This window comes from Phoenix dactylifera, chromosome 13 (assembly GCF_009389715.1).
Source record: "Phoenix dactylifera cultivar Barhee BC4 chromosome 13, palm_55x_up_171113_PBpolish2nd_filt_p, whole genome shotgun sequence".
NCBI lineage: Eukaryota > Viridiplantae > Streptophyta > Magnoliopsida > Arecales > Arecaceae > Phoenix > Phoenix dactylifera.
Genome location: NC_052404.1, coordinates 2,665,598 through 2,692,454, shown reverse-complemented (window position 1 = coordinate 2,692,454; position 26,857 = coordinate 2,665,598). Strand labels below are relative to the sequence as shown.

The 26,857-nt window shown below is 37.7% G+C and overlaps 2 protein-coding genes across 4 annotated transcripts; one reads left to right on the top strand and one right to left on the bottom strand.

Moving 5' to 3' along the window:
- Positions 1–1,296: 1,296 nt before the first annotated feature.
- On the bottom strand, positions 1,297–21,584 carry LOC103711703 (SAC3 family protein C). Of its 3 annotated transcripts, none has more exons than XM_008797946.4 (9): positions 21,219–21,581; positions 20,855–20,955; positions 18,845–19,066; positions 17,625–17,846; positions 17,431–17,516; positions 17,085–17,181; positions 3,320–3,412; positions 3,048–3,202; positions 1,297–1,807 (listed from the first exon to the last, which is right to left on the bottom strand). In XM_008797946.4, exons 1-9 carry the CDS (start codon positions 21,463–21,465, stop codon positions 1,804–1,806), a joined length of 1,227 nt encoding a protein of 408 aa, XP_008796168.1. In that variant the 5' UTR covers positions 21,466–21,581; the 3' UTR covers positions 1,297–1,803. The 3 variants fall into 3 exon arrangements, 2 of the variants coding, with proteins under 2 accessions (XP_008796168.1, XP_026662245.1); XR_003386578.2 differs by lacking the exon at positions 1,297–1,807 and adding an exon at positions 16,881–16,952 and having other exon boundaries at positions 3,072–3,202; positions 21,219–21,584; XM_026806444.2 differs by lacking the exon at positions 18,845–19,066.
- A 3,008-nt stretch (positions 21,585–24,592) lies between these two features.
- LOC103711708 (probable E3 ubiquitin-protein ligase RHC1A) lies at positions 24,593–26,857 on the top strand. The gene is made up of 2 exons (XM_008797955.4): positions 24,593–24,783; positions 25,670–26,857. Exon 2 carries the CDS (start codon positions 25,727–25,729, stop codon positions 26,570–26,572), a length of 846 nt encoding a protein of 281 aa, XP_008796177.1. The 5' UTR covers positions 24,593–24,783; positions 25,670–25,726; the 3' UTR covers positions 26,573–26,857.

The window sequence follows — 26,857 nt, the reverse complement described above, 5'->3', positions numbered from 1 at the left end:
GTGAAGTTTTTACCTAGCAGTTGTGCAAGATAAGCACAATGTCACTTTAAAGCCTCACTATTTCACATACTTCCATCTTTTCCAATTTTTCTTTGAAAAGAGGGATAGGCAAATTCCATCTAATTTTCATTGGAATCATAAAATATGGTGAAGGTGAGAGGATTGGAGACTGGCTAAGGCCCTGACAATGTTAAGGAATAATTCGTTTGTGAGAGAATTGGAAAAATTATTTGCCTCAGGGAATATTATCCCCACCCCCCCCCCCAAAAAAAAAATTCAAGTGGCAACATTATGACTTTCCCTGATCCACTCCAAATTAGTTGATTCCTTTAACTTCCAGTTTAGCCACATGGTTAGTATGCTAATTACTTATCTAAAAGTTTAATCTTCTATGTTTATTTATGAATACTAGCTTTTCCCAAACTATTATCACTATCCTGAGGTGATCCAGGGCTACATTCTTCGTATAGTTTGTATCCTGATCGATCAAAAAGAAATCAGTGAAAACCATAATAAAATCAGAATGTTCAAGATTTGTCAAATGTCTATAGGAATTTTACATCAGGGAACAATATTGTCATATTTGAACAAATTAAGTAAATTAATAAGTGTTCCCATGCAAATGACCAGCCTATATTTCACAAGGTTGTATTTGTTGAAAACATTCGGCTTCTCGCTGATGAGGTTTGATCTTGGGTGTTGGATGCCAATACAATGCATATTCTTCCTTCTGTGACCTGCACCCCTGCATAACAAACAAGTAAATATTTATGGATTTCTTGCTGTGTTATGCATGGATTGCGCTTCGCATAAACCATCTTATATGAAAGTTGGATAAAATCTACTTGACAAAAACAATTAATAGTTCTCTCTCAAAAAGAAAAAGGTGGGACAGAAGATTGCCATATGTACCAAGCTCCCCAATTTTAATGTGGGTCTCATCCAAGGATTTGCTGGATGGCACCTTTACCATGATAACTGACTTGCAGGGTGCAAGTTGAAACACATGAAAGAAGACCAAAGTATAGTTCTGGATTTTCTATGCTCTGCCAAAGTTCTCCTTCCAGCTCTTTATATGATAATCTTCATTATCCTTTAAACAGACAGGATTTCCTATGCATTACCAAAAATAAAGACATCATGTATGATTTTGTAATTTATGTCTTTAAAAGGGGATTTAGCTCCAGATGGTAGAGTGCCAACTTTGCATCCCAGTGGCACATGGAAATAGGAGCATTACCAACTCATGTCTACTCTTGTTTCACAAGATAAGAAATGGACATGCACACCAGAGTGTTAAGTGCATATCATGTTTACCTATCAATGAATTAAACTTTACCTTCAAAAAAAAAAGGGAAAAAAAAAGCATCTAGTGTATGATTGTTGTTGTCTTAACAGCGATTTACATGAGAATTCCTGTGATCCCTTAGACCAATAATGTTACAAGGTCTAAAGGAAACAAATTGCTGATAAAATGACCAAAATAACAGTAGCAGCAGCAACAATAATATTATTTTTTTTTTTTCTTCGTGGGGTGATCGCCGTCAAGAATCATACAATAGTTCTTAAGACTACTCTTCCTCCCAAAGAAAAAGAAAAAGAAAGTTACTGGAGGCCAACTCAATTGACTTGACTTCTGCATCGGCTTCATATGAATATGCTTTAACCATATAGCTTCCATCGTATCCCCAAAAAGCCATCCATTTACAAGCTAGAGGCAGCAACCTCAATGAAATTCGGGCCACTGTTTCGGATTAAATTGATGTGGACACAAGATATTCCAGTTCATGGGCCTGAAGCATGCTACCTGCAAGAGATAAAAGTGCATTCACAATAATGAGCATCAGGTAATTAAAGCTTTGAGGTCTTCATTGACTGAAAATCCAAATAGCATCAGTAGCTACAAACCTATAAGTGACTTCCTGCTATTCAAGAGATATACTGACCGAGATTTTGGCCATCAGCAATGAGTTTCTTTTGAAACCATAGAGACTCAAATAATTTGACATATTATATATCTAGACTTTACATATTACTATTGAGCCTCTTAAAACCTTATGCACTTTCTCTAATCATAACCTTTCTTCTATTTACAATCCTTCAACCTTCATTTTTATCAAGAGCTGACTAATCGATTATAGATTATCCAAAGAATAATGATGTTGTGATGGTTTAGCTTTAAGTTTGAAGGTTCACTTTGGATAAGAACATCATTTTCTTCCCATAGTCTTTCAGGAATGTTTGATAAGTATGTTGGCTAGACTTAAGGAATACTTATAGCTGGTGACCAAATTAAGGTAATAAAATCTTTATGTAGCTTCAGAAAATATTGTGAAGAACTCTGCATTCTTTCATGTAAAATGAGAACACATTAACTTTTCTCTTGAGTTTCTTTATGGAAGGGGAAAATTTGCAGAAATGATCTCCAGTCCTAAGACCTGGACCCCTATATTGTGTATACAGCTGATCTGATCCAGATAGGTGATCAAAGAATTGAGGGCCGTTGTAACTGTTTCCTTGTTTGACCACTGAAGATGCTTTGAGAAAATTTGGTATTTGATGGAAAGAACACCTTTTTCTCTTTCTTTTGCACGAAAGGAAGTTCACTATTATTCTAAAGTTGATGGAGAAAAAATTATAGCACCGTCATTATCCTAATTGTTTGACTATTGAAGACACTTCCTGTTTGATGAATTAATTTTAGAATAGGGACCAATTGCAAAACAGGATGATGAAGTTGATCCTAATTAAATGGAATATATCATGTTAGAAAACCAAAAGTGAACTAACTCTAGTACAGCTGAAGATCTTTCCAAATTATCTAAAACCTAAAAACATCCATCAGGTGCATTTGTGTTGTTTCTCTTTATCTTTACGCAGTAACACATCCATTGTCGCCTTTCAATTAGACATCCCACAAACAGACGGAAAAGGGCACTGCATATTTGATACTTCTGACTAATGTTTCATGCTAAAATAGAGGAAAGATTGAGCTACAAAATGAGCTTAAGAAAAATAAATACCATTGTAACCAAAAGACTAAATACCTGTGATTTTTTTCAGAATTGAAGAGGCTATAGCTTTGGAATCCTGGTTTAGGTAGACGGAAACTCGTCTGTTTGGCAGGTAGGAACTTAGAACCTCCTTCATCTGTGCTGGTCTCAAGGCCGCATTCATAGCACAAGGACTCCAGATCTGCCTCCTAAATGGTCAAAAATACAGGTTATCAACATAACAAACAATTAAAGTAATGCTTGTCCTTCTATTAATCAACAATAGACTAAGTTAATCACGAGTGGCAGAATAATGGAAATAGTACCTTGATCATCAAGATTTTACATAGGTCTCTTAAGGGGTAAGGCTGAAGCTTGTAGCTGCTGTAACTGATATAAGATAGTGCTTGTCCACGAACCTTTAACAAGAGAATCATGTAAACATTAATAATCTTATAGATTATAGAAATTCAAAACAAACTATATACTAAAGAGCCATTTGGCATAACTCTGATTTTTTTAGTTTCAGAAACAGAAAAATAGAAATTCTATTCTGCTTTTTCTAAATTTTAAAATATAAATGTGCTTAGCATAGTCAATTATTTTTAAAAATATAAACATCGCAATGGTAGTGTAGATGATGGTACTAGCAACATAAATAGTGGAGGCGCTGATGGTGCCGGTGTCAAGGGTGGTGGTGGTAGGCGGAGGTGGCGATGGTGGTAGTGGTGGTGGGTGGGGTGGGGGGACGTAGTAGCGGTGATGGCGGTGACAAGAATGCCGGCTACTTGGTGGAGGTGGCAAAGAGTGATGTGGCAGCAACAGCAATAGTGGAGGGTGCTAACAATATAGAGGAGGTGGCAATGATAGCAGTGGTGGTGTAGTGAAGCGGCGATAGTGGTAGGTGTGGTGGTAGCAGCAACAGAGGCGATGTTTGCATTGTTGGCAACGACAACGACAGTGGTGGTGGCAAAAAATGAAAGTTTCTTATTTTTGAAAATATTGAAAATAAGAATTTCTTACTTTTAATTTTTTCTAGAAATAATGAAAATGACTTTTGAAAAATAGAAAAAAACATCAGTATTGATGATATTTTTGTCTCAATTTCTACAATTTTATTTTTAGAAATAGAAAACTAGAAATAAAGGTGATGCCAAATAGACCCTAAATGCTCCTTTTGGAAGGGTCACTAATAGGCAATAATAACCACATTTTAACCAACCGGGCTCATTCCAACTCTCTAGAGACGGCATCATCAATCCTTCCTTGTCATATTAAGGGTCAAATTTCTGATAAATTCTAACTTTCTCAAACCTTTCAAGCAACACCCATCAAGAAAAAGGAAGTAGAGGGAAGGGGAAAATAGAGGAGGCATTAGATAAAGAAAGTAAGAACATTAAATTAAAAGGAAAATATATAAATAGGAAAAACTTTGTTTTCCCTTCCATAAGTACACATGAGACACATGATCCTGTTTTTTACCAGATGAAATTCCCCCAAATAACCCAAAGTGAAGAAAGAAGATAGCCTTCTATCTTGAAATTCATCCTACAACCCTGTATTAGTTTTCACAATTAGCCCATATGCCATCATCTTGGAGTGCATGGACAAGCTCAACCTTACCTAGGACACACCCCTCAACTTTTTGTTGGCTTGCATGAGAGACTTTTTTGTATAGAGATCAGTGCACCATTATGAACTCTTATTGCAAGTAACCATGTAGCACAATTGTATTTATGACTTGCGTCACCATTCTCCACTTCTTTTGAAATGAAATGATAGTTCAATCAAGTAGGCATTGTTGTAGCACAAAATACTGGACAAAAAATGACTTCAAGTTACCTTGGCCGAAGCTCAGAGAAAAAGATGCCTAATAACTGGTGTGGAAAGGTATTGTTCCAGATAAATATTTTAACAAGATTTTGCTTTTTGCCGCTACACCTAACAGGACACTTTCAGAAGATAATATGGCAGCCAGTAACCAAACGATGAATATCTGAGTCAGTCCAAGTTGGTTATCATGTCCTTGACTATATATTATATAGAAGAAATCAAGCTGTCTTTAATAATGCCTTTGATGTGTAAGTGACCATAAGCTGGCATATACCTCATTGACAAAATATGTGGCACACTGACACTAGGATGTGAGGATGGAAGATATTCCAAGATGTCAATCAAGATCGAACTTATTTTTCTCGTTGGGCAAGAGCTAGTTGCCCTTGTTATATTGAGTCCTATCAGGCCTCCTATGTGACAGTCCAGATTCTCCCAGTAAATTGATAAATAACTAGATTTAGTTATTCAAGAAAGCAGCACCAAATTCAACAATGCTCAAGTCAAAAGCTAACAAATCTTTAAATTGAAGGAGTGATGCATCATAACATTTACATGAAAATTTTGCTTCACACCACCATATCATAGATTATAAAACAATAACAACAAAATAGCGGCATTGCCTGAGAGATAAGAACATATAAAATTATGCAAGCCTGATAGAAAGAATCAAAGGATGATCAGGATTGAAACTTTCACCAATTACTGGAGTGATTGATTTCATGCACAGGATAGTTTCCAATAATGCAATAACCCGTGGTTTTTTCCATAAAGACTTCTTCTTAAAAATGGTATATAGCAACACGTATATGTCTGTGGTTCCAGGAACTAGATATAAAGTCTCATCATAGTCCAATCCAAATATAAAGTTGGTACCTTTTGCTACAATAAGTTTTACAACTCGATGATCCACTTTGGAAAGAGACCATAATTACTAGTACCTGCCACTGAGGAAATGAACTAATCTGTTTGTTGCCCAAGGTGACAAGCCAAGAGGGGGGGGGGGTGAATTGGTCTTTTTTAAATTTAAACTATCTTATTCAAGTCAAATAGATGGTTAGTAAGCTAAGGCAATTCACAACACAAACAACACAAAGTATAGTGGTTCGGTGCTCTCCTTAGCACCTACGTCCACTCCCCAAGCGACCCCTTGGGAATTCACTATAATCTCGCGGATTACAGTTGGATTGTTTTACGGGCTCACAATCCAAAAACCTTTGTTGGTTTTACGGGCTCACCAACGAACCTTTACAATTTGGTTTTCCGGGTTCACCAAAAACCTTTGTTGGTTTTACGGGCTTACCAACGAACCTTTACAATTGGTTTTCCGGGTTCACCAATCAACCTACTTCGTTGGTTTTCCGGGCTCACCAACCAACCTTTACAAATAGTTTGACAAACAAAAAGAAAGATTCAAACTCCTAAATGAGCAAATGAAACAATATTAACTACAAAGAAGAGTTAGAAAGTATTTATCGCTTTGAAGTGGCTTTGCTCTTCTTTGTCAAGGATGCTTCACTCTTCAAGGGAGGATGGAGCTCTTGATGACTCTTTGAATCTGCTCAACCCCTTTCTTTGATTCTTGAATGAAGCACTTGAATGAAGAAGATTAGGGCACTTTTGTTTTCTTGTGTACTCTTTGATATCTCTTTCAAAAGTTATTCTATCTGATGAATAGTGCCCCTTTAAATAGCTTCCCACATCCTTTGGACAAGCCCCAATAGTTAGATTTGAAAAACTAGCCGTTACTGACCTTGGGAAGGACAAAAAGTACATCTGCAGAACTAGCCGTTATGCTTCAGCCCGTGTTTGGGTCGGCTCAACCTGTCCTTGGGTCGACCCAACTTTCACTTGGGTCGACTCAAACATTCCTTGGGTCGACCCTCTCAGAAAACACAGAAACTTGAAATTCAGCCTTCCTTCCCTTGGGTCGACCCAACCATTCTTTGGGTCGACTCAAAGTTCACTTGGGTCGACTCAACTTCTTCTTGGGTCGACTCTCTCAGTAATTCCAGAGAACCATTTTCTGACTTCTTTTTCTGTTTTGCCTTTGGGTCGACCCTCTCAGGGTTTGGGTCGACTCAAGCTTGGGTCGACTCAACCACTATTTGGGTCGACCCTCTCAGTAAATCCAGAGAGCCATTTTTCTGTTTTGTTTCAAGAATCTTGGTGTTTGGGTCGACTCATGCTTTCCTTGGGTCGACCCAACTCACTGTTCATCTGTGCCAATTTTGCAGAAGTGTGCCAAATGACTTCTTGATGTGCCGGGGTCGACCCACTCAATCTTTGGGTCGACTAAATCCACTCTTTGCTGCATCTCAATGTTAGATTCATTCAAATGAACAATGAAATATATCTATGTCAATTCATACAAATATACTGAGAGTAATGGACTTATAAATGAAGTATTGATTTAACTTATAACATACTCTAGATAATTGCTCGTTAATCATCAAAATAACACTATCATCCTCAATCTCCCCCTTTTTGATGATTACAAAATAAAGAGTATGAACCTATTGTTATTTGTCTTTGAAATCAGTTTTTGAAAGGGCTTAACTTGCTGAATTTCAGCTTTTCATATATAAAAGTGAAATCTCCCCCTATATCATTTAAATGTTGCCAATTTGACTTTTTGAATTGCTCCCCCTTTCATTTATAATTCATTAGCGATGAAACTTCAAAAATTTGAGATAAAATATGAGTTTCAGGTTATGTATCGGGGTGCGAGAGGTGCGTGCCAAATTCTGAAATTTGATATAAATTTTTGACTTGATCATTTTCATTGTTGCAAATTGCTCCCCCTTAGATGTATATGCTTTCTTATATGATTTTCAATTTGTTTTACAAGTTATTTCTCTTTCTTTCTTTACTTCTCCTTTCTTTAACTTTCTTTACTTCTCCTTTCTCTACTATTCCTCTTTCTTTACTTTTACTCTTATCAATCTTTCTTTACTTACTCTAAAGATATCTTTACTTCTCCTTTCTTTAACTTTCTTTACTTCTCCTTTCTCTACTATTCCTCTTTCTTTACTTTTACTCTTATCAATCTTTCTTTACTTACTCTAAAGATATCTTTACTTCTCCCCTTTGTTACTTTATCTAATCTACAAAATCTTTACTTCTCTCCCCTAAGATCTTTACTTCTCCTAAAATAAATACTCTTACTTTACTTCTCCCCCTTTTTGTTATCATCAAAAAGATACATGGGAAAGATGCAATAAATAGCAAACTTCAAACTTCATTGATCAAAATAGGAACATTTTAATACAGTCATCCCCAAAATGAAAACAAATACAATGTTCCTCAATCAAAGTTTAAAGATACATGATAAAAGCAAAATACACATGAGAACTAGATATCTGGCCTAGGCTCTAAACATAAATGCTAAGATCAGCCTAGGGAGACTCTAACGGCTGGGATCTAGTCCTCATCCTCCTAGTGTATGTGGCGAGGGGAGGTCGTGCCTGGTGAGACTGTGTCTGGCGTAGAGCACGACGAGCTGGATGACTCTGTGCCGAAATCTCTGACTCAGCAGCCTGTGGCACAGATGGTCCATGAGTCTCTCTCTCTCCGGAGTGCTCCTATCTGCTGCCTCAGATCACTGATCTCAGCAGACATGACATCCAACCGGGCGTCCTCGCCTGAGCTGACATGAGCTCAGTCATCCTGCTCCAGAACTCATCCGTATCTCTCGGAGGAACGGATGATGATGGTCCAGCCTCTGAAGGTGCAGGAGGATGATCCATATGCTCCTCATCCTCATCCTCTGGTGCATCTCCCTCTGGTGCCTCACCCTGAATGCCTGCTCCAGTGTGAATCCACTGTCCGTTCACTTTCTCATATCCCATGCGTATAAGTGTCCGTGCAGTGTATGTGGCAGTATGATGCAGACTCTTGAATGCCTCCTCCTCGAGAGCTAAACCGTGCTGTCGAAAAATCAAGGTGAGTATCATACCATAAGGTAGTGATACCCTGTTGCTGCACATCACCTTCCTCATCTGTCTCAGTATCATGGCCGGAAGATTTAGGGGAATCCCCTGAATCATACACTCCATCACTGCTAGATCTCGCTCTGTGATGAGATCGAATCTCCCGGTCTTTGGAAATAAAATCCTATTTATTATACTGAGCAGTAATCTCATTTCAGCGGAAAGAGAACTAGCTATTACCTTCGTGGAAAAGTCGAAGTTCTCATTTTCCATGATCAACTTTAGAGCTCTCATTTTGTTTTCTGGCTTTTCCGGAGTGGCTCCTATGCAGGGTAGATGAAGTAGCTCACTCAAGCTCTCCTCGGAAACTCAAACTCGAACCCCTCGAACTTCCGAAACAAGCCCTCCCATACCAGTTTTGAGGAAGGCATAGAACTCCTGAACCAATCCGGGGTAGATTACCACATCTAGGGAGCAAAGATACTCCCAACCTTGCCTTTGGATCCATTCCCTCAACCGAAACCCTTCTTGATCAAAGAACTCGGAATGGATCCTTCTCCCCGTTGTAACCGGCCTTCCCGCAAATCTTGCAAGTATCACTGAGGGGGAAGGAGGAGGAGGGGCCTCCGCACGTGCCTCACGTCGTGGAGACACGGGAGATGGCTCCGTAGGTTGCCTTTCCTCCCGTTGAATCCGTGTGACTCTTCCGGATCTCTTGGCTACGGCTCTTTTGGGTCCCATTTCTCTAGGATCTCAAGGAAATCTACTGTTTGGAGATGATTGGAGAAGATTTGAGAGTGGAAAAAAGGATTTTCGGAAGAGGACAAAGGGTAAACAGTGCCCTAGATATGCTCTCGGGTCCCCTTTTAACAGTGGGGTCCCGACGTTGGGTCGACTCAAGATTTTTCTTGGGTCGACTCAACGTTGGGTCGACCCTATTCTGGGTTGGGTCGACCCAAGTGCAGAATTTTTCTTTTTCTCTTCCTTTTTGCTTCTAAAAATTTTCTTTGCTTCCAATCCTTATAACTTCTTTCTGGGACAATGATACATGAGTAAGGAATCTATAGATAACAAGTTTGACTCATGTTTCATGGGATTTTAGAAATTAGAGGAATGTATCATGAGACTACTAGCTCCCTTTTATATTTCTTCAATAAAAAGGATCACATATGCCTAATTCCCTCCTTAGCATGCAGAATCTATCTTCACTCAATGGTTTCGTAAATATGTCGGCTAATTGTTTTTCAGTGCATATATGCTCAATATATATATTTCCATTTTGCACATGATCCCTAATAAAATGGTACCTTATTTCTATGTGTTTGGCTTTAGAGTGCTGAACTGGATTTTTAGTAAGATTGATGGCACTAGTATTATCACACTTAATAGGAATATTATCTAGTTTAACTCCATAGTCCTCTAGTTGTTGCTTAAGCCATAATACTTGAGCACAACAACTACCAGCAGCTATGTATTCAGCTTCAGCTGTGGACAGTGCCACTGAATTCTGCTTTTTGCTGAACCATGATACTAAGTTGTTTCCTAAGAATTGACATGTGCCACTTGTGCTCTTCCTATCTAATTTGCATCCGGCAAAATCAGCATCTGAATATGCAAGCAAATCTAGACATGAGTCTCTTGAGTACCATAAACCTATATTGGTAGTTCCTCTTAAATATCTAAGGATTCTCTTAACAACACTTAAATGTGACTCCTTAGGATCGGATTGGTATCTAGCACATATTCCTACACTAAATACGATGTCGGGTCTACTAGCAGTAAGGTAGAGCAAGGATCCAATTATTCCTCTATTGAGCTTAATATCAATACTCTTCCCTTTTTCATCTTTGTCTAGCTTACTAGTAGGGTTCATTGGAGTGCCAACTCCCTTATGATTTTCATTCCCAAACTTCTTTAGTATTTTCTTTGTATACTTAGTTTGATGAATGAAAATGCCTTCTTTAGTTTGTTTGATTTGTAATCCTAGAAAGAAGCTTAGTTCTCCCATCAAACTCATTTCAAATTCTCCATGCATTAAATCAGCAAATTCTTTGCAAAGAGTATCATTTGTGGCACCAAAGATTATGTCATCTACATATATTTGTACCACTAATAGATTTTTGTCCTTTCTTTTGAGAAATAGAGTTTTATCTACATTTCCTCTACTAAAGTCATTATTAAGCAGAAATTTGCTTAATCGATCATACCAAGCCCTAGGTGCTTGCTTTAATCCATATAATGCCTTATGTAGTTTAAACACATGATTTGGAAATTCATGATTCTCAAAACCTGGAGGTTGTTCTACATATACTTTCTCCTCAATAAAACCATTTAAGAATGCACTCTTCACATCCATTTGATATAATTTAAAATCCATAAAACATGCAAATGCTAGAAGTAATCTAATAGCCTCTAATCTAGCTACTGGAGCAAATGTTTCATCAAAATCTATTCCTTCTTCTTGATTGTATCCCTTAGCTACAAGTCTAGCCTTATTTCTTATAACTAATCCATTTTCATCTAATTTATTTCTAAATATCCATTTTGTTCCAATTACTGAATTATGCTTTGGTCTTTCAGTTAATGTCCATACATTACTTCTTTTGAATTGATTTAATTCTTCTTGCATGGCATTTATCCAGTTATTATCTTTTTCAGCTTCTTCATAATTCTTAGGTTCTAATTGTGAAACGAAAGCAAGATAATCATTTAAATTCCTAAGAGATGATCGAGTTCTTACCCCTTGAGATGGATCACCAATGATTAAGTCTTTAGGATGTCCATGTGCATACCTCCATTCTTTTGGCAAGTTTTGGGATTGTGGTGGCACGCAATCATCTCCCTTATCTTGATTTGGCACGTCATCAATATTCAACTTTTCAAAGTCGATAATTCCTGTATCATCATCAACAATATTTTCTTTCCTAGCAGACTCACTATCAGACTCATCAAATATAATATTGACTGACTCTTCCACTACTAAGGTTCTTTTATTGAATACTCTGTATGCCCTGCTAGATGTGGAGTATCCTAAGAAGATACCTTCATCTGACTTGGCATCAAATTTACTTAGATCCTCCTTGCCATTGTTTAAGATAAAACATCTACATCCAAACACTTTAAGATATTTAGCAGTTGGTTTCTTATTCTTCCAGAGTTCATAAGGAGTTTTCTTGGTTATAGGTCGTATTAAAACTCGATTTAGAATATGGCAAGAAGTGTTTATAGCTTCAGCCCAAAAGTACTTTGGAAGATTTGACTCACACAACATTGTGCGTGCCATTTCTGCCAATGTCCTATTTTTTCTTTCAACAACCCCATTTTGTTGAGGCGTTCTAGGTGCTGAAAATTGATGTGATATTCCATTTTTAGTGCAAAATTCTTCAAAGTGTTGATTTTCAAATTCCGTACCATGATCACTTCGAATTGCTACTAAGGTGAGTTTCTTTTCATTTATGATATTATTATATAGTTTCAAAAATTCTGAAAATGCTTCATTCTTATGTGCCAAAAATGAAACCCATGTATACCTTGAGAAATCATCAACAATAACTAGTCCATATTTCTTCCCTCCTAGACTTGTAGTTCTAGTAGGTCCAAATAAGTCCATGTGTATGAGTTCAAATGGTCTAGTTGTTGATACTACATTCTTCGATTTGAAAGATGATTTAGTTTGTTTTCCCAATGAACATGGTCCACATATTTTGTCCTTTTCAAAGATCAGTTTTGGCACATCTTTTATTAATTCCTTCTTAACTAGTTTTGATATTAATTCCATACTAGCATGTCCTAATCTTCGATGCCAAAGCCAACTAGTTTCATTTTTCTTTTCTTCATTAGTAATTAAGCATAAACCATTTTTCTTGCCTAACTCATGAAGATCTACTAAGTAAATATTTCTTTGCCTTTGTCCTACAAGTACAATGCTATTATCTTTAGGATTAGTGATTATGCATACAGATGCTTCAAATGTAACTTTAAACCCTTTATCACAAAATTGACTTATGCTAAGAAGGTTATGTTTCAAACCCTTAACTAATAAGACATTTTCTACAAAAATAGATAGAGCAATGAAAATTTTATCCTTTCCAATGATATGCCCTTTACCATTGTCTCCATAGGTTACTACTCCACCCTTCTTTGATTCCAAGGTGACAAATTGATCTTCGTCACCGGTCATGTGTCTTGAACAGCCGCTATCTAGATACCATCGTTTTTCCACTTTATCAGCTGCAAGACACACCTGCAATCAAGATCAAGAAGAAACTTTAGGTACCCAAACTAAGTTGGGTCCTTTAGGGTTAGTACTCCATGTTCCTTTTGGAACCCAAACTTTCTTGAATTTAATCTTTTGATTATAACTTAACTTGTTTTGACTGGACTTTCTAAAGTTACATTCATATGCTCTATGTCCTAACTTATTGCAGCAATAGCAAGTAATATTTTCACTTTTAGCTTTTACAAAAATGTTCTTTAAGAATTTTTGTTTCCTATTCGTTCTATATCCTAAACCGGCCTTATCATATACAGCTTTTTGGCTATCAAGAATCAAATTTAATTTGGTAGAACTAAGAGTAAATTTATCTACCAATGATTTATATTCTTCAGCATCTTCTTTTAGCTTGATATTTTCACCAATTAGATTCTTGGTTTCATTTGCAAGTTTTCTACTTAATGTTTCACAGTTATGTGACAGCTTTAACTTATCTTTGATAAGAGATTGATTTTCTTCTTTTAGAACTTTATTTCTATTAATTAGTTTCTTATGTTCTTCCATGAGTTCTAAGAATGCATCATGTAATTCATCAACAATAAAATCACAGTCAAGTTCAGAATCTACCTCATCGTCATTGGCCATATGACACATTTGGGCCATCTCTTGATGATCTTCCTCCTCTGAGCTTGATTCCTCACTTTCACTCCATTCAGCCATGAAATTTTTCTTTTTCAACTTTCTTGCCATCCACTTCAAATCTGGGCAATCTATCTTATAATGCCCGGGTTTATTACACTCATAGCACATGGGAGTTTCTTTTTCCTTTTCTTTGTCCTTACCCTTTTCTTTGCTTGTGTTACCTTTAAGGAAGGGTTTCTTTTTATGGAACCTATTCTTACCTCTCATAAATTTTCTGAATCTTCTCCCAAGCACAGTCATCCCTTCTTCATCGATTTCTTCATCATCATCCGAATCTTCCGATTCAGTTAGTTGTTTAGGGGTGGTAGTCTTTAGAGCAATGGGCTTTCTTCTCTTGACCTCATCTTCTGAATTTTGCCTCATTGTCAACTCATGGGTCATGAGTGATCCTAGAAGCTCCTCTAACTGTAGTGTGTTGAGGTCCTTTGCTTCTTGAATAGCGGTTACCTTGGCCTCCCAATTCCTTGGTAGAGACCTGAGAATTTTTCGCACCAAATCAGAGTTAGAGTAAGATTTTTCTAAACTCTTAAGCCCATTTATAATGTCAGTAAAACGAGTAAACATTTCAGTTATGGACTCAGTAAATTCCATTTTAAACAATTCATACTTGTGTACTAATATGTTTATCTTTGACTCCTTAACTTGATTGGTCCCTTCATGTGTGACCTCAAGTCTGTCCCAAATTTCTTTGGCAGTAGTGCAAGTAGATATTCTATTAAACTCATTTACATCTAATGAGCAGTAAAGTACATTTATAGCTTTTGCATTTAACTGTGCTAATCTTCTATCACTTTCATTCCAATCCATTTCTAGTTTGGGTATGACAGTGCCCTCTATGTTAAGTGTGGGTGTGTGAGGTCCTCTAGTGATGATTTGCCATAGTTCATAGTCTGAAGCTTGAATGAATATTCTCATTCTAGCTTTCCAATATGTGTAGTTTGTGCCATTAAATAGAGGTGGTCTATTTGTGGATTGCCCCTCACTCATAGAACATCCCACTTGGGTTGTCATGATCTTTAACTCTTGATTGTGAGATCAATGAGTACTATTAGAGCACCTTGCTCTGATACCACTTGTTGCCCAAGGTGACAAGCCAAGAGGGGGGGTGAATTGGTTTCTTTTAAATTTAAACTATCTTACTCAAGTCAAATAGATGGTTAGTAAGCTAAGGCAATTCACAACACAAACAACACAAAGTATAGTGGTTCGGTGCTCTCCTTAGCACCTACGTCCACTCCCCAAGCGACCCCTTGGGAATTCACTATAATCTCGCGGATTACAGTTGGATTGTTTTCCGGGCTCACAATCCAAAAACCTTTGTTGGTTTTACGGGCTCACCAACGAACCTTTACAATTTGGTTTTCCGGGTTCACCAAAAACCTTTGTTGGTTTTACGGGCTCACCAACGAACCTTTACAATTGGTTTTCCGGGTTCACCAATCAACCTACTTCGTTGGTTTTCCGGGCTCACCAACCAACCTTTACAAATAGTTTAACAAACAAAAAGAAAGATTCAAACTCCTAAATGAGCAAATGAAACAATATTAACTACAAAGAAGAGTTAGAAAGTATTTATCGCTTTGAAGTGGCTTTGCTCTTCTTTGTCAAGGATGCTTCACTCTTCAAGGGAGGATGGAGCTCTTGATGACTCTTTGAATCTGCTCAACTCCTTTCTTTGATTCTTGAATGAAGCACTTGAATGAAGAAGATTAGGGCACTTTTGTTTTCTTGTGTACTCTTTGATATCTCTTTCAAAAGTTATTCTATCTGATGAATAGTGCCCCTTTAAATAGCTTCCCACATCCTTTGGACAAGCCCCAATGGTTAGATTTGAAAAACTAGCCGTTACTGACCTTGGAAAGGACAAAAAGTACATCTGCAGAACTAGCCGTTATGCTTCAGCCCGTGTTTGGGTCGGCTCAACCTGTCCTTGGGTCGACCCAACTTTCACTTGGGTCGACTCAAACATTCCTTGGGTCGACCCTCTCAGAAAACACAGAAACTTGAAATTCAGCCTTCCTTCCCTTGGGTCGACCCAACCATTCTTTGGGTCGACTCAAAGTTCACTTGGGTCGACTCAACTTCTTCTTGGGTCGACTCTCTCAGTAATTCCAGAGAACCATTTCCTGACTTCTTTTTCTGTTTTGCCTTTGGGTCGACCCTCTCAGGGTTTGGGTCGACTCAAGCTTGGGTCGACTCAACCACTGTTTGGGTCGACCCTCTCAGTAAATCCAGAGAGCCATTTTTTCTGTTTTGTTTCAAGAATCTTGGTGTTTGGGTCGACTCATGCTTTCCTTGGGTCGACCCAACTCACTGTTCATCTGTGCCAATTTTGCAGAAGTGTGCCAAATGACTTCTTGATGTGCCGGGGTCGACCCACTCAATCTTTGGGTCGACTTAATCCACTCTTTGCTGCATCTCAATGTTAGATTCATTCAAATGAACAATGAAATATATCTATGTCAATTCATACAAATATACTGAGAGTAATGGACTTATAAATGAAATATTGATTTAACTTATAACATACTCTAGATAATTGCTTGTTAATCATCAAAATAACACTATCATCCTCACTGTTGATATTTATCACCAATCTGAAGGTATTTCTAAATCAGCATGGTAGCTTTTTCTAATTTACACTCTCATAACACAAACCATACCACATGGTAGTTATGTTGCACAAGCCAAAAATAGGTCCTCCATATAGGAATCAGCCAGGATGGGTGAAAGTTGGCCTTGCAAAAGCCTAGGCTAGCCTATCATTTTTTCCTCCTGTTCCTTTCCCTCTGCATTGGATGGTGGGTAAGCAGCCTTTTCACCAGAAGTTGTACAGAACAACTCATGCAGCAACCACTTATAACAAAAGAGAAGGAAAAAATTATGGAGCTAGTTGACTAAAGCATCATTGTTACTCAAAGTGTACGAAGTTCAGTGGTATCTATGTACATTGAAGACTAAGAAATGGAAGACAGGAAAGGTAAGAAATTGTAAAAGGAAAGGGAAAACCAGAATCGATCAAAGCAATAAGGCAAAAATTGATCTAAGATTTCTTTAACTTTCCAAAAAAGGATCCAAAGTCAGAGAGGAAACATCTTATCCAGCAAGATCGACATAATCCTCAACACCAAGAAATCATGAATCTCAAAAGCTACCAACTAAGTACGTCTTCCAAATTATGTCTAGTAATGGTAAAAAAATGCTTACACATTCTAACAATTTGTATAATGCAGTGTTAGCTTTCTTTGTTAACAGGACACCTTATAATGAATGTTGTGCCTGCGCCCAATGATAAAGCCAAGCATATTAGACCAAGGCAACACAGAAACAAAGGGCTACATGATAATGAAGCAAGTATAGATGGATTAATAGGAATCTGAATGAATAAAGTCAATACAAGCATGGAACAACCTCATTGAGAAAAGGTTCTAGAAGACACAACTGCAGATCAGATGCTTCAGCTGCAATGGTACTAAACAAACGCTTATAGTTGCCCACTTGAGAGTACCTGACATCGTAAAGGTGTCATCAGAGTAAATTCTGTTACTAATAATATGAAGATGTTCAATCAATCACATACAAAAAAAAAGAAATTTTACTAGCGAAATTTGAAGTATAAGGAGAAAGAAAGAAGTCTATTGAGTTGCCCACACATAAAAGGGAGGGGCAAGAAAAGAGGCAAGATGGAGTTTCTGAAAGTACTACAAACATTTTGAATTGCACAGAAGGTTCGACACTGTATGATTCAATAACTTACCTTAATAAACTCCTAGCAAAGCACATTTCCTTTGACTGGAGAATTGGAAGAGCTAATTGGCTATACCAAAAAGAAAGCGAATCCCCCTGTGTATCAATGTAACATGTAAGGTCAAGGGGTCAATCAATCAACTCAAGCTCACTATCATCATGGGCAAGTTAGTATCCACAAATAAGGCAAAATCAGATACTGACCATTTTTGGGATCTTATAACCCAGATGGAGAAGTACATAAAATGAATAGAATTCAGCTGCATTCTTGCCTATGGACTTGGATCTTTGATTAATATCATACATATCGAAAAGAGACAAGAGGCATTTCATCAGCTGTTCCATATTGAGGTAACACAAAGAGGATACATCAGACTTGCCACAGCACCTGCCAAGTTTCTTGTGTGATATGATATGAAATTTAACCTGCAAAAGTTGTAATAGATATTAAATAAAAAACACATCACTAATGTTTTTAAACATGCAAGACTGCAATTAAAGAAACCACAGAATTACATTAGGACAGCCAGATGCAGTAATAAAAGGACTGTAATTTTCTGAAGTACATTAATAAGAATAGCCTCCCAGAAATTTCAAGGTAAAGGACCAGCAGGCTTACATACAGTAACACCAAAAATATATAATGGAAGCATTGATGAAAAGCAGAAAGCTGGATGCTGCGAGAAAAGAAATGTAAGCTTAATATATATTTTTAGATTTAAATGGGTCATAGCCTATCAAACATTTCGAAGTTCAAGGACAGAAGGCTTACAGATGGGGCTACCACTCAAACATATTAATGAGGAAGAGTAATAAAACAGAAAGCAAGTCCTACCCTACCTTAATTGTCATTTTCCAAAGTGGAATATAATGGATCAGTAATCCCAGATAACTCGTGCAACTGAATTTATAGGTGTCCCTGTCTTTGCAAATTTCTGAGTTTTGATCAGGAATTGACAATTTATTGGAGTTTCACTGTTCTTGACCTTCAAGACTGTTAGGCTGAGGTGCTAACTTCTTACCTCATAACTATGTTCTAGCCTACTGCTAGCTTTTTCTCAACATAAAAAAAAAAAAAACGATCTCACTGAAAAAGAAATGAACAAAAAAAGTCACAAAGCAAAACCAGAAATCTGCAGGCAATTTTTCCAATGTCCTTAATATTCTAGAACACTACAACTAGCTATGCTTGCTTGAGTAAAAAGTTCCAATAATTTATGAAAAAGGGATATTTTCTCAAACAAAAAAGAGGTAAAGTCAATACATTATGTCATACACTAAGACGTAGGAAATTTTGGAAGGTGAAGCTTATTACAGGTATGCAAAGGGTAGCTTTTAGAAGTAAAATTATAATGCTCAAATTTTCATAGCATGTTTGCAATCTATACATAAGGAACTGAAAAAGGTCAGAAAAGAAGCTATACCATATCTTCATACATACAAATTGCTTGATCATTAATCATGTTCTGTATGCTGAGATCTTGTCTGATAGACCTCGTCCTATCGAAGATGAAATCATGAACTACTTCAAATGGATATTCTGGAGAATCCATTAAGTCCAAAAGATACTTTAGTGTATTTTGCAAAACTGGGAGAGGCCGGATATCTGATGCCTGTATATGTATGGTAGAGATAGTTCTGCAAAACTAGAAAAAGATGAAGGGTGAAAAACATTTATATTCTAATGATCTCATAAAAAATCAAAGAGGAAAGATTCACAAGGACAGGCCATATATCATTAAAAAATCTAGGAGATGTAAGTACATAATTGATCTTACTTATCAAGAGATATTTTTAACGAGACAAGCCCCCTAAGTCTTGCTTGTGAATGACTAGGAATATGAGCTATTCTCAGTGAACATGCAATGCTCTAAATTTGTTGAGTTAATGAGGTACATAGAAAACAACCTAGAAAAAAAATCTTGTTCAAATCAAGATATCAGTTAAAGAGTCATATAAGAGACAGTTAAGCAAAAACCATGCTACCTATACTACATTTGCTAGCAGGAATCTCCCAACATGGTGCTGCATCTACTTAGGAATCTATTCGGAAACTTGTCCTTGCACCCACTTCCTAAGCGTTTCTTATTAATAAGCATTTTATTATGAGAGCTGCTTCCTGATACCCGTGCTCCCACAACTACACACACTTCTGGGAACTAAGACATTATCTAAGTCCAGAATACATGACAATATGGTAAGTCATACTGGTTAGTACTGGTATGTACTAACCGTACTAGTACCAAATTGGTACATAAGATAGGGAGCATAACAATTGTCGGTACGCCAAACCGACTACCATACCGGGCATACCAATACTATACCAAGATGATACCGATATGGGATCTAGCACCCAGACAGTGAACCTTGTATGAGGCAATACGTATAGGGTAGCTGACAAACAAAGCTCCATTTCCAAATATAAGTCGAAAATATGACCTACAAAAGATGTGATAAATTTCCCTAAGGTCTCTTCCTGCTAGCAACCAAGGAAAGCACATTACTATCATTTTAGCTGAAAATTATGACCTTACTGGATTTTATATAACAATAATCCAAAGTTATCATATGTCCTACCGTCTTACAAGTCAAAAAGATGCCTTAATGTTCTCTTATATCCAAGGAAAAACGCACGGGCTCCCTACGGGCTCCTATAAGACAACCCGTAACCTCACCTCAAAAGTCTTGCTAGAAGGTGTTATTTCGATTTTTTAGCCTGCATAAGTATCCAAGATTTGCCAAATGCATAATTGATGTAGAACTAAACACACATTTGCACGGGTTATCACACACTTCCTCCATTCAAGCCCCAGCATCTTTACCAAGCTAAAAATCCAAATCCAATCAAATTCCATTATAAACATCATGATTGGCCCGTGGTCAGTCCCAAAAAGGCCTATGCTGCAGTATCTCCAAGTTTACATAGGTCATAAACCAGATCCACTATGATACCATTTGTAACAATTCGGAACTACACTCAAGTAACCAATCGGAATGTGTTATTTTGGTTCCTTCCCCTTACTAGTACCCAAAATCTATTTAGTGCATAGCCGATGTGGGATGAAACATATATCTGCATGGGTCCTCACACTATTAGAAGGACAAATGTGTATATGGAATCTTTAGCGAAGTATGAACAATTTTGATTACGCACCACCAAACACGTTGAGTACCAAACTCTACTACAAAGACATATATTCTTGCAAAGAAAAATGCCGATCTTGGCACCTCCCCCCCCCCCCCCCCCCCCAACTCACAAGTATCAAAAAAAGGAAGGAAACTGACAAAGTCTTATTTAGTTGATTTGAAGTTCATTAAATGCACTACCTACTACTGAGTGTCCTCTCCCAGAGCTAAAATCCTAGCAACACCATTATCCCCATTTAATTATACTTCCCTTAACAGCATAAAATAGTAAAAGATCAAAATTTTACCTTTTTCACAGCAAGGCCTGGAGAAGTTCTAGCCAGATTTCCATCTAACCTTTCAAACACTGCCAAGTCTCTAAGCCGCTCGCGCTGTGCTCTCTCTTTTTCTGTGATAAGAATGAGCTCAAATCATTAAGAACCAGCCCAAAATAAAAAATTCTGACAATTATGAACCCAACAACCGCTCCTACCTCACTGCAGATAAGTTATATAGCATAAACACTACACCACTATCTAGTCCACCCGCATCCATCAATCCATCAATTCATAAATATCATAAAATATAAAAGAATTGGATCTAGATTCGATAATTGAACTCAATCTAATCGAAGAACAAGAATTTTGAATTTGGGAGGAGAGAAGGGTGTACCTGGACACATATCGGGGCAAGTTCCAACCAAAGCTGGGGCGTTTGGAGAGTAGAGGTTGCCATCGTTGTGACTCCGTTCGCGTATCGAAGAGCTCGGATCAGAGCTCTGTTCGACGGCAGCATGGGGTTCTTTCCGAGCCGGTGGACGAAATTTCCATGAATTCGAAGAGGAAGGCGGATTGCGGCGAGTTTCCCTTGCTCGCTGAAACCCCGATTTGTCGGCTCTGCTCCTATTCTTCTTCTCCATCTCCGGCTCTGCCTCTATCTCTCGTTGGAAAGGTCGGGATCTAGGGCCGCAGAGTTTTGGAGGGCTGTCATTAAAAAAAAAGGGGCTAATCTCGATTTCTATTCGACATCCACCTGGTTTATCTGATGCTCGAAAGACGGCAATTTATATAGCTATAACGTGAGTACATTCTGCCAAATCAGAAGAAAGCAAAAAATACAAATCGGGCGGAAGTTCTACTGTGGATTTTCAGTAGAACTCTCTGGAATGTCGTGCAACATAGGAGGCGACCCAATCTACTGCCCACTTCGCCTCCCGAAAAACGTGTACTGTCTGAAACTCATCCATCTTCATAGCCAGCCTGCGGGTCTCTCGAATAAGTGGGTGACCATCTCCATACCTATCCGTTCTCCAGATCCAAACTATCACAATAGAAGAATCCTCCTCAAAATACACCCGACCCGATCTACTTAATTTTTGAGATAATTTTAGATTTTCTATCATAACCTAACCCAAACCCAGTATGCCATTGGGGCCCGCAAGTATGCTTAAGGGCCAATAACTTTGTATTACTTTAATCTCTTCCTATGCTTTTAGGCAAAAGGAATAGAAAATGCTATTTTTATGTACTATCGAATGGCATGAATTTTATATTAAGATTTAGATTAGTTACATTAAATTGGAGCGCTGAAAACTTTTCTAAAAAAAAGTTTCAAACTAATAAAGACAAAATAAAGTATAATTTTATCGTGCGGAAGAAGATAGGTATATAATGAGTCATTTGCAGCTATTAAATTTTGCCATGTACTATTATCAAAACTATATTTCTCGTTTTGGCTTATGTATGCTTTTTTTAGTAGTATATTTTTAAAAAATGGTAGTAGATGTATTCTAACAAATTCAGAGGATATCACTGCTGCGTAAAAAAAAGATAAACATAGACACGATTCTTTTCTACTCAAAAAAAAGTAGTGCATACATGAGCAAAAAATTTTTTCTCGTGGCTAACAAGGTCGAGTCTATCATTATTAGATTAGTTTGTAATGGCATCAATCTTTAATACTAGGGTACTTTCACTTGTATGGTTATGCATAACCTGTTTTCTTTAATTTTCACTCATTGCAAAATAAACCAAGTATAAAGAATGACAAGTACAGAAATCCGATCCAGACTTGACCCAGACTCAATTTTTTTTTGGGTTAGGACAGGATTATACATGAACCCGACCTGATCCGAATGACTCATTGGATCAACAATTTTAGTTGTGGACCCAACCCAACCCAATCTGATCTTTTATTGGGTTAGGTCTAGGTCCAATATTAGGATCCGAACAAACAACCGGATTAGGTTGGGATTACTCATGACCCGGTCCGGTCTAACCCATTTACCCCCCTAGAGATGATGCCATGGAGTCCATCTACCTTTCCTACCTAAACAATGGGAGAATTTAATATATCAGTATCTTGTACACACTTAAAGCTTGTTTGGGCGGACGGAGTTGAATTCTAGAATAGAAATAAGTAATTCCCGTTACATTTCAACACATTTTAAGTCCGTCTGTGATCGCAAACCAAACACACCCTTATATCTAATCGGTATAAATTTATATATATATTTATGTATTTTTTTAAAAAAATATATGTTATACATTTTTATTTGTTCTATTTAAATTATATTTAAGTGTGTTAAAGTCAAGGACTAAACGCTAGAGGGCCATTAAAATAATGGGATGTGAATAAAAAGTTTAATTCAGGATTATTACTTGTAAGCAATTTTATACTAGACAATAATTATAATCAAGGACTAAACATTGAAGGTCCATGCTATCTTCTTTTGTATCATAGTGAATTGAATTGAAGTTTTTGGTTTCTCTTTATAATAGTTTCTGACGGTGTGATGGTGTAGTCAAGGCGGCCTTCATGCGGATTGAATATTTTTCTTCTTTGGGTGCAACTCTATGCATTAAGTAATGCAATGTCGATGAAATTATAAGAAGTCCAGTGGGTACCAGTGCAACTCCAGTCATTAAAACTCTGGCTAGTTTATCTTCTTTAATCTTTACCATTTCTAGTTTTCTTTTGAATTTAACCTTTTATTTATTTGCTTTATCTTCTTTGAGTCCGCATAGTTGCAAGAAAAACCAAAGATGTTATTTTAGTACTTTTACAATCTTCCTGCTGAGTTAATTTCAGTATCATGAAGCATCTCAGATCATTGCTTGCAAGCATCCTTGATCCAACGCACCTGCAACGCCAATTAAATTATTTTCTTTTTTAGCTTTCAAGCATCCTAACTCCACACAGCTGGATCATGGGTCTTGTTGATCCTAGACCATGTTTTGTCAATAATTTTTTCTTTTAAATGATTAAAGTCAATAAATTTTTATCATACATCTAAACTATGTATAACAAAAGCATTGCTGATTCAGCTTCTATAGCTTAATTTTAAGCTATGCAGCCATACTTTCTATAAAAAAATATAAAATATATGAATAAATCCATCTCACCTTATCGCTTTTGGAACTAGTAGTGATTTTAACATGGTATTAGAGTAGAGATTCTGAGTTCGAATTCTGTCTCCAAATAACAACAACGGAAATCAAGTTTGGTGGAAGCTAATTTAAAATAAATCCATCTCACCTTATCGCTTTTGGGACTAGTAGTGATTTTAACATGGTATCAGAGTAGAGGTTCTGAGTTTGAACTGTCTCCAAATAACAACAACGAAAATCAAGTTTGGTGGAAGCTAAGTTAAAATATTTTTTTTTTTAAAAAAAAAACACATCACACCACACTGGTGGGCCAAGCATCATTTTTCTCCATCAAAAAATCGAACTCCACATCATGGTGACGCAGATGGGATATATTCTACAAGCCAATAATTTGTGCGGACGGACGCTTTTATGGGCCACCAAACAGCCCGTCTAATATGCCTCTTAAAATCACTATCTTACAACTATATGTAGAGAAGTTTCTATGCGAGAACCGGATCTCCCGCTCATGGGCTGGCGAACGAACGGCGGATCTGTCAACCGCATAGAATTTCCTCTGCGTACCGGCGTCGATAAATTTCGTCGAAGCATCCGAGCCGAGGATCTTGGTGCGCGTACCGCACCCTTTTCTAAAGGGTCCACGCGGCCATCTAAATCGGACTGTCCATCGTGAAATCAACGGCGGATCTGGCTTCTCGACGGCCGCGGTGCGAAGAGGGGAAAGAAATACAGGGAGACGCCGCTCCAAAGAAGTCAATCCGCATATAAAATCCTTGGATCTCGGACTCGTTGCTTCGGATGGTTTTGGGTTTCTTCTCCGCTTCGTTGTTCTTCTTCTCTTCTTGGAGGTATAATACTCGATGCTCTAATTTCTTCTCTTTTATTATTTTTAATATGGGGATCTCGCCGTTCGCTTAAAGATCTTCTTTTTCTCCATTTTTGGGGCTTTTTTTTTTATTTTTTTTAGTGCAGATTTGTTGATCCGTGGTGATTTTTTGAATGGTATTGAAGTAATAGCTATGGGTAGGGGTGGGAGCTGGTGAGGCTTCTGGGATCTTTGAATTAGGTTTCCTTCCGAATTTGGGAGGATTTGCTTCCAGAATTTCTGGAAATGTTTGTGTTAAAAGTTAGAACGTTGTTTGGTAAATATGTGGTAATTTAATTCGATTCAGTTTAATTACTTAGCTAAAAGCAACGTTTATGCCTTAGGTCTGCTTATTCCCCCAAATTTCAAATTATTTCGGAGTTTGGAGTTGCCATTATTGCCCATAGGCACGCCTTTTTCCTTTGTTATCCTGGATAAGACCTTCAATGTTTGCTTTGATTCAAGTCTTGGATGAGCCAAAAAAAACAAATATTTCTCCGTTAGTTGATATTGAAATCTTGTGGGACATTTTTCTAAAATTTTTCGGGTGTCGTGAATAATTTCCAGTTTAATACAAATCAGCTATGCCAAATCTTGTAAAAAGTCCAGCATATTAAAATTTCTATATGATATTGTGATATCCGAGTCTTAATTGACTAAATTTTGCCGTCATAGCTAAGATTTCCATATTATGTGAATCGGTTTATTGCCATCATATCACTTTGTGCTTTGCATGTCCAACCGGAGTGATGTACCATTTCCTCCATGTTCTTGTTTTATTGTATCATGAAATTTCTCAATTGTCCAAGCATTGTCGATCTGAATAAAGTAATAAATAAGTTTTCTTCATGTTCCTGTTCTTATTGCAGTTTCTGCTTTGGGGTCATATTGAACTCATCAAGAGTTTAATAGATTGAAACTAGAAGATGTCAAGCGGTAGACACACACATTGGTGTTTTCAATGCAGGCGTAGAGTCCGGCCTCGGGGGCGGGGCATGGTCTGCCCCAACTGTGATGCAGGTTTTGTGTTGGAGCTCGATGAGATAGAGGTGCTTATGAGACAGTTCATCAGCATGGACCCTGATATGGATCGTGACCCACGCCACAGTGTCATGGAGGCCATCTCTTCTATGATGAGTCAAGGGATGGTGGGAAGGAGCCATGAGTTTGATGGCCGGGGCAGACCGAATATGTTCTCAGACTTTGGGATGGAATTCGACTCTAGTCCTTGGTTGGTCTTCAGGGGCCAGCTCCCTGTTCATATGTCTGACAACGATGGGTTTGAGGTCTTCTTCAATGGGCGCCGTGGTGTTGGCATGCGGCGAGCCAACATGGCAGACTATTTTGTTGGCCCAGGGCTAGAAGATCTAATTGAACAGTTGGCACAAAATGATAGGCATGGACCACCACCTGCATCACAGTCAGCAATCAATGCTATGCCGACCTTGAAGATCAACCAGAGGCATCTGCATGGAGACTCGCATTGCCCTGTTTGTAAAGAGGAATTTAAGCTAGGGACTGAGGCACGGGAGATGCCATGTAAACATATATATCACTCGGACTGCATCATTCCCTGGTTGGAACAGCATAATTCCTGTCCAGTTTGCCGCCATGAGCTGCCACCACAGAACTCTGGTAGTTACACACGTTCAAGATCAAGCAATCAAAGTTCAACTAGCAATGGAAATAACCGGGGACGTCAATGCAGGAGGAACCTGTTCTCCTTTCTGTGGCCTTTTCGCTCTTCAAACTCAAATTCTAGATCTCGTTAGAATGATTAGGTGGGTGCAATTCTGCTGCTTTCCATGAATGTACTAACGAGATGAGTTTTTCTGGATTCTCTTGTGATTGGTGAAAGTTATGTCTATCACCTCGTTTAGTTCTCTACTGTATCCCACTTGTTAGATGATAGTTCATTTCCGTTGCCTGTGAAAACTTGCCAGTATGCATGGTTTCATGTAAATGCTCTTATTTATTTTTTGCTGCATCTGCTTTTATTCTTGCATTAAAACCACGATGTGCTTTTATGTAGTTTAATGCAATTATGATTGAGCAGT

Coding starts and splice junctions, on each gene's coding strand:
- LOC103711703 (XM_008797946.4), bottom strand. CDS start 21,465: ATGGAGAAGAAGAATAGGAGCAGAGCCGACAAATCGGGGTTTCAGCGA. Junction 17,517..17,624: donor GTTATAAGATCCCAAAAATG/GTCAGTATCTGA, acceptor ATTGATACACAG/GGGGATTCGCTTTCTTTTTG. Junction 3,203..3,319: donor GTAAAATCTTGATGATCAAG/GTACTATTTCCA, acceptor TTGACCATTTAG/GAGGCAGATCTGGAGTCCTT.
- LOC103711708 (XM_008797955.4), top strand. CDS start 25,727: ATGTCAAGCGGTAGACACACACATTGGTGTTTTCAATGCAGGCGTAGA.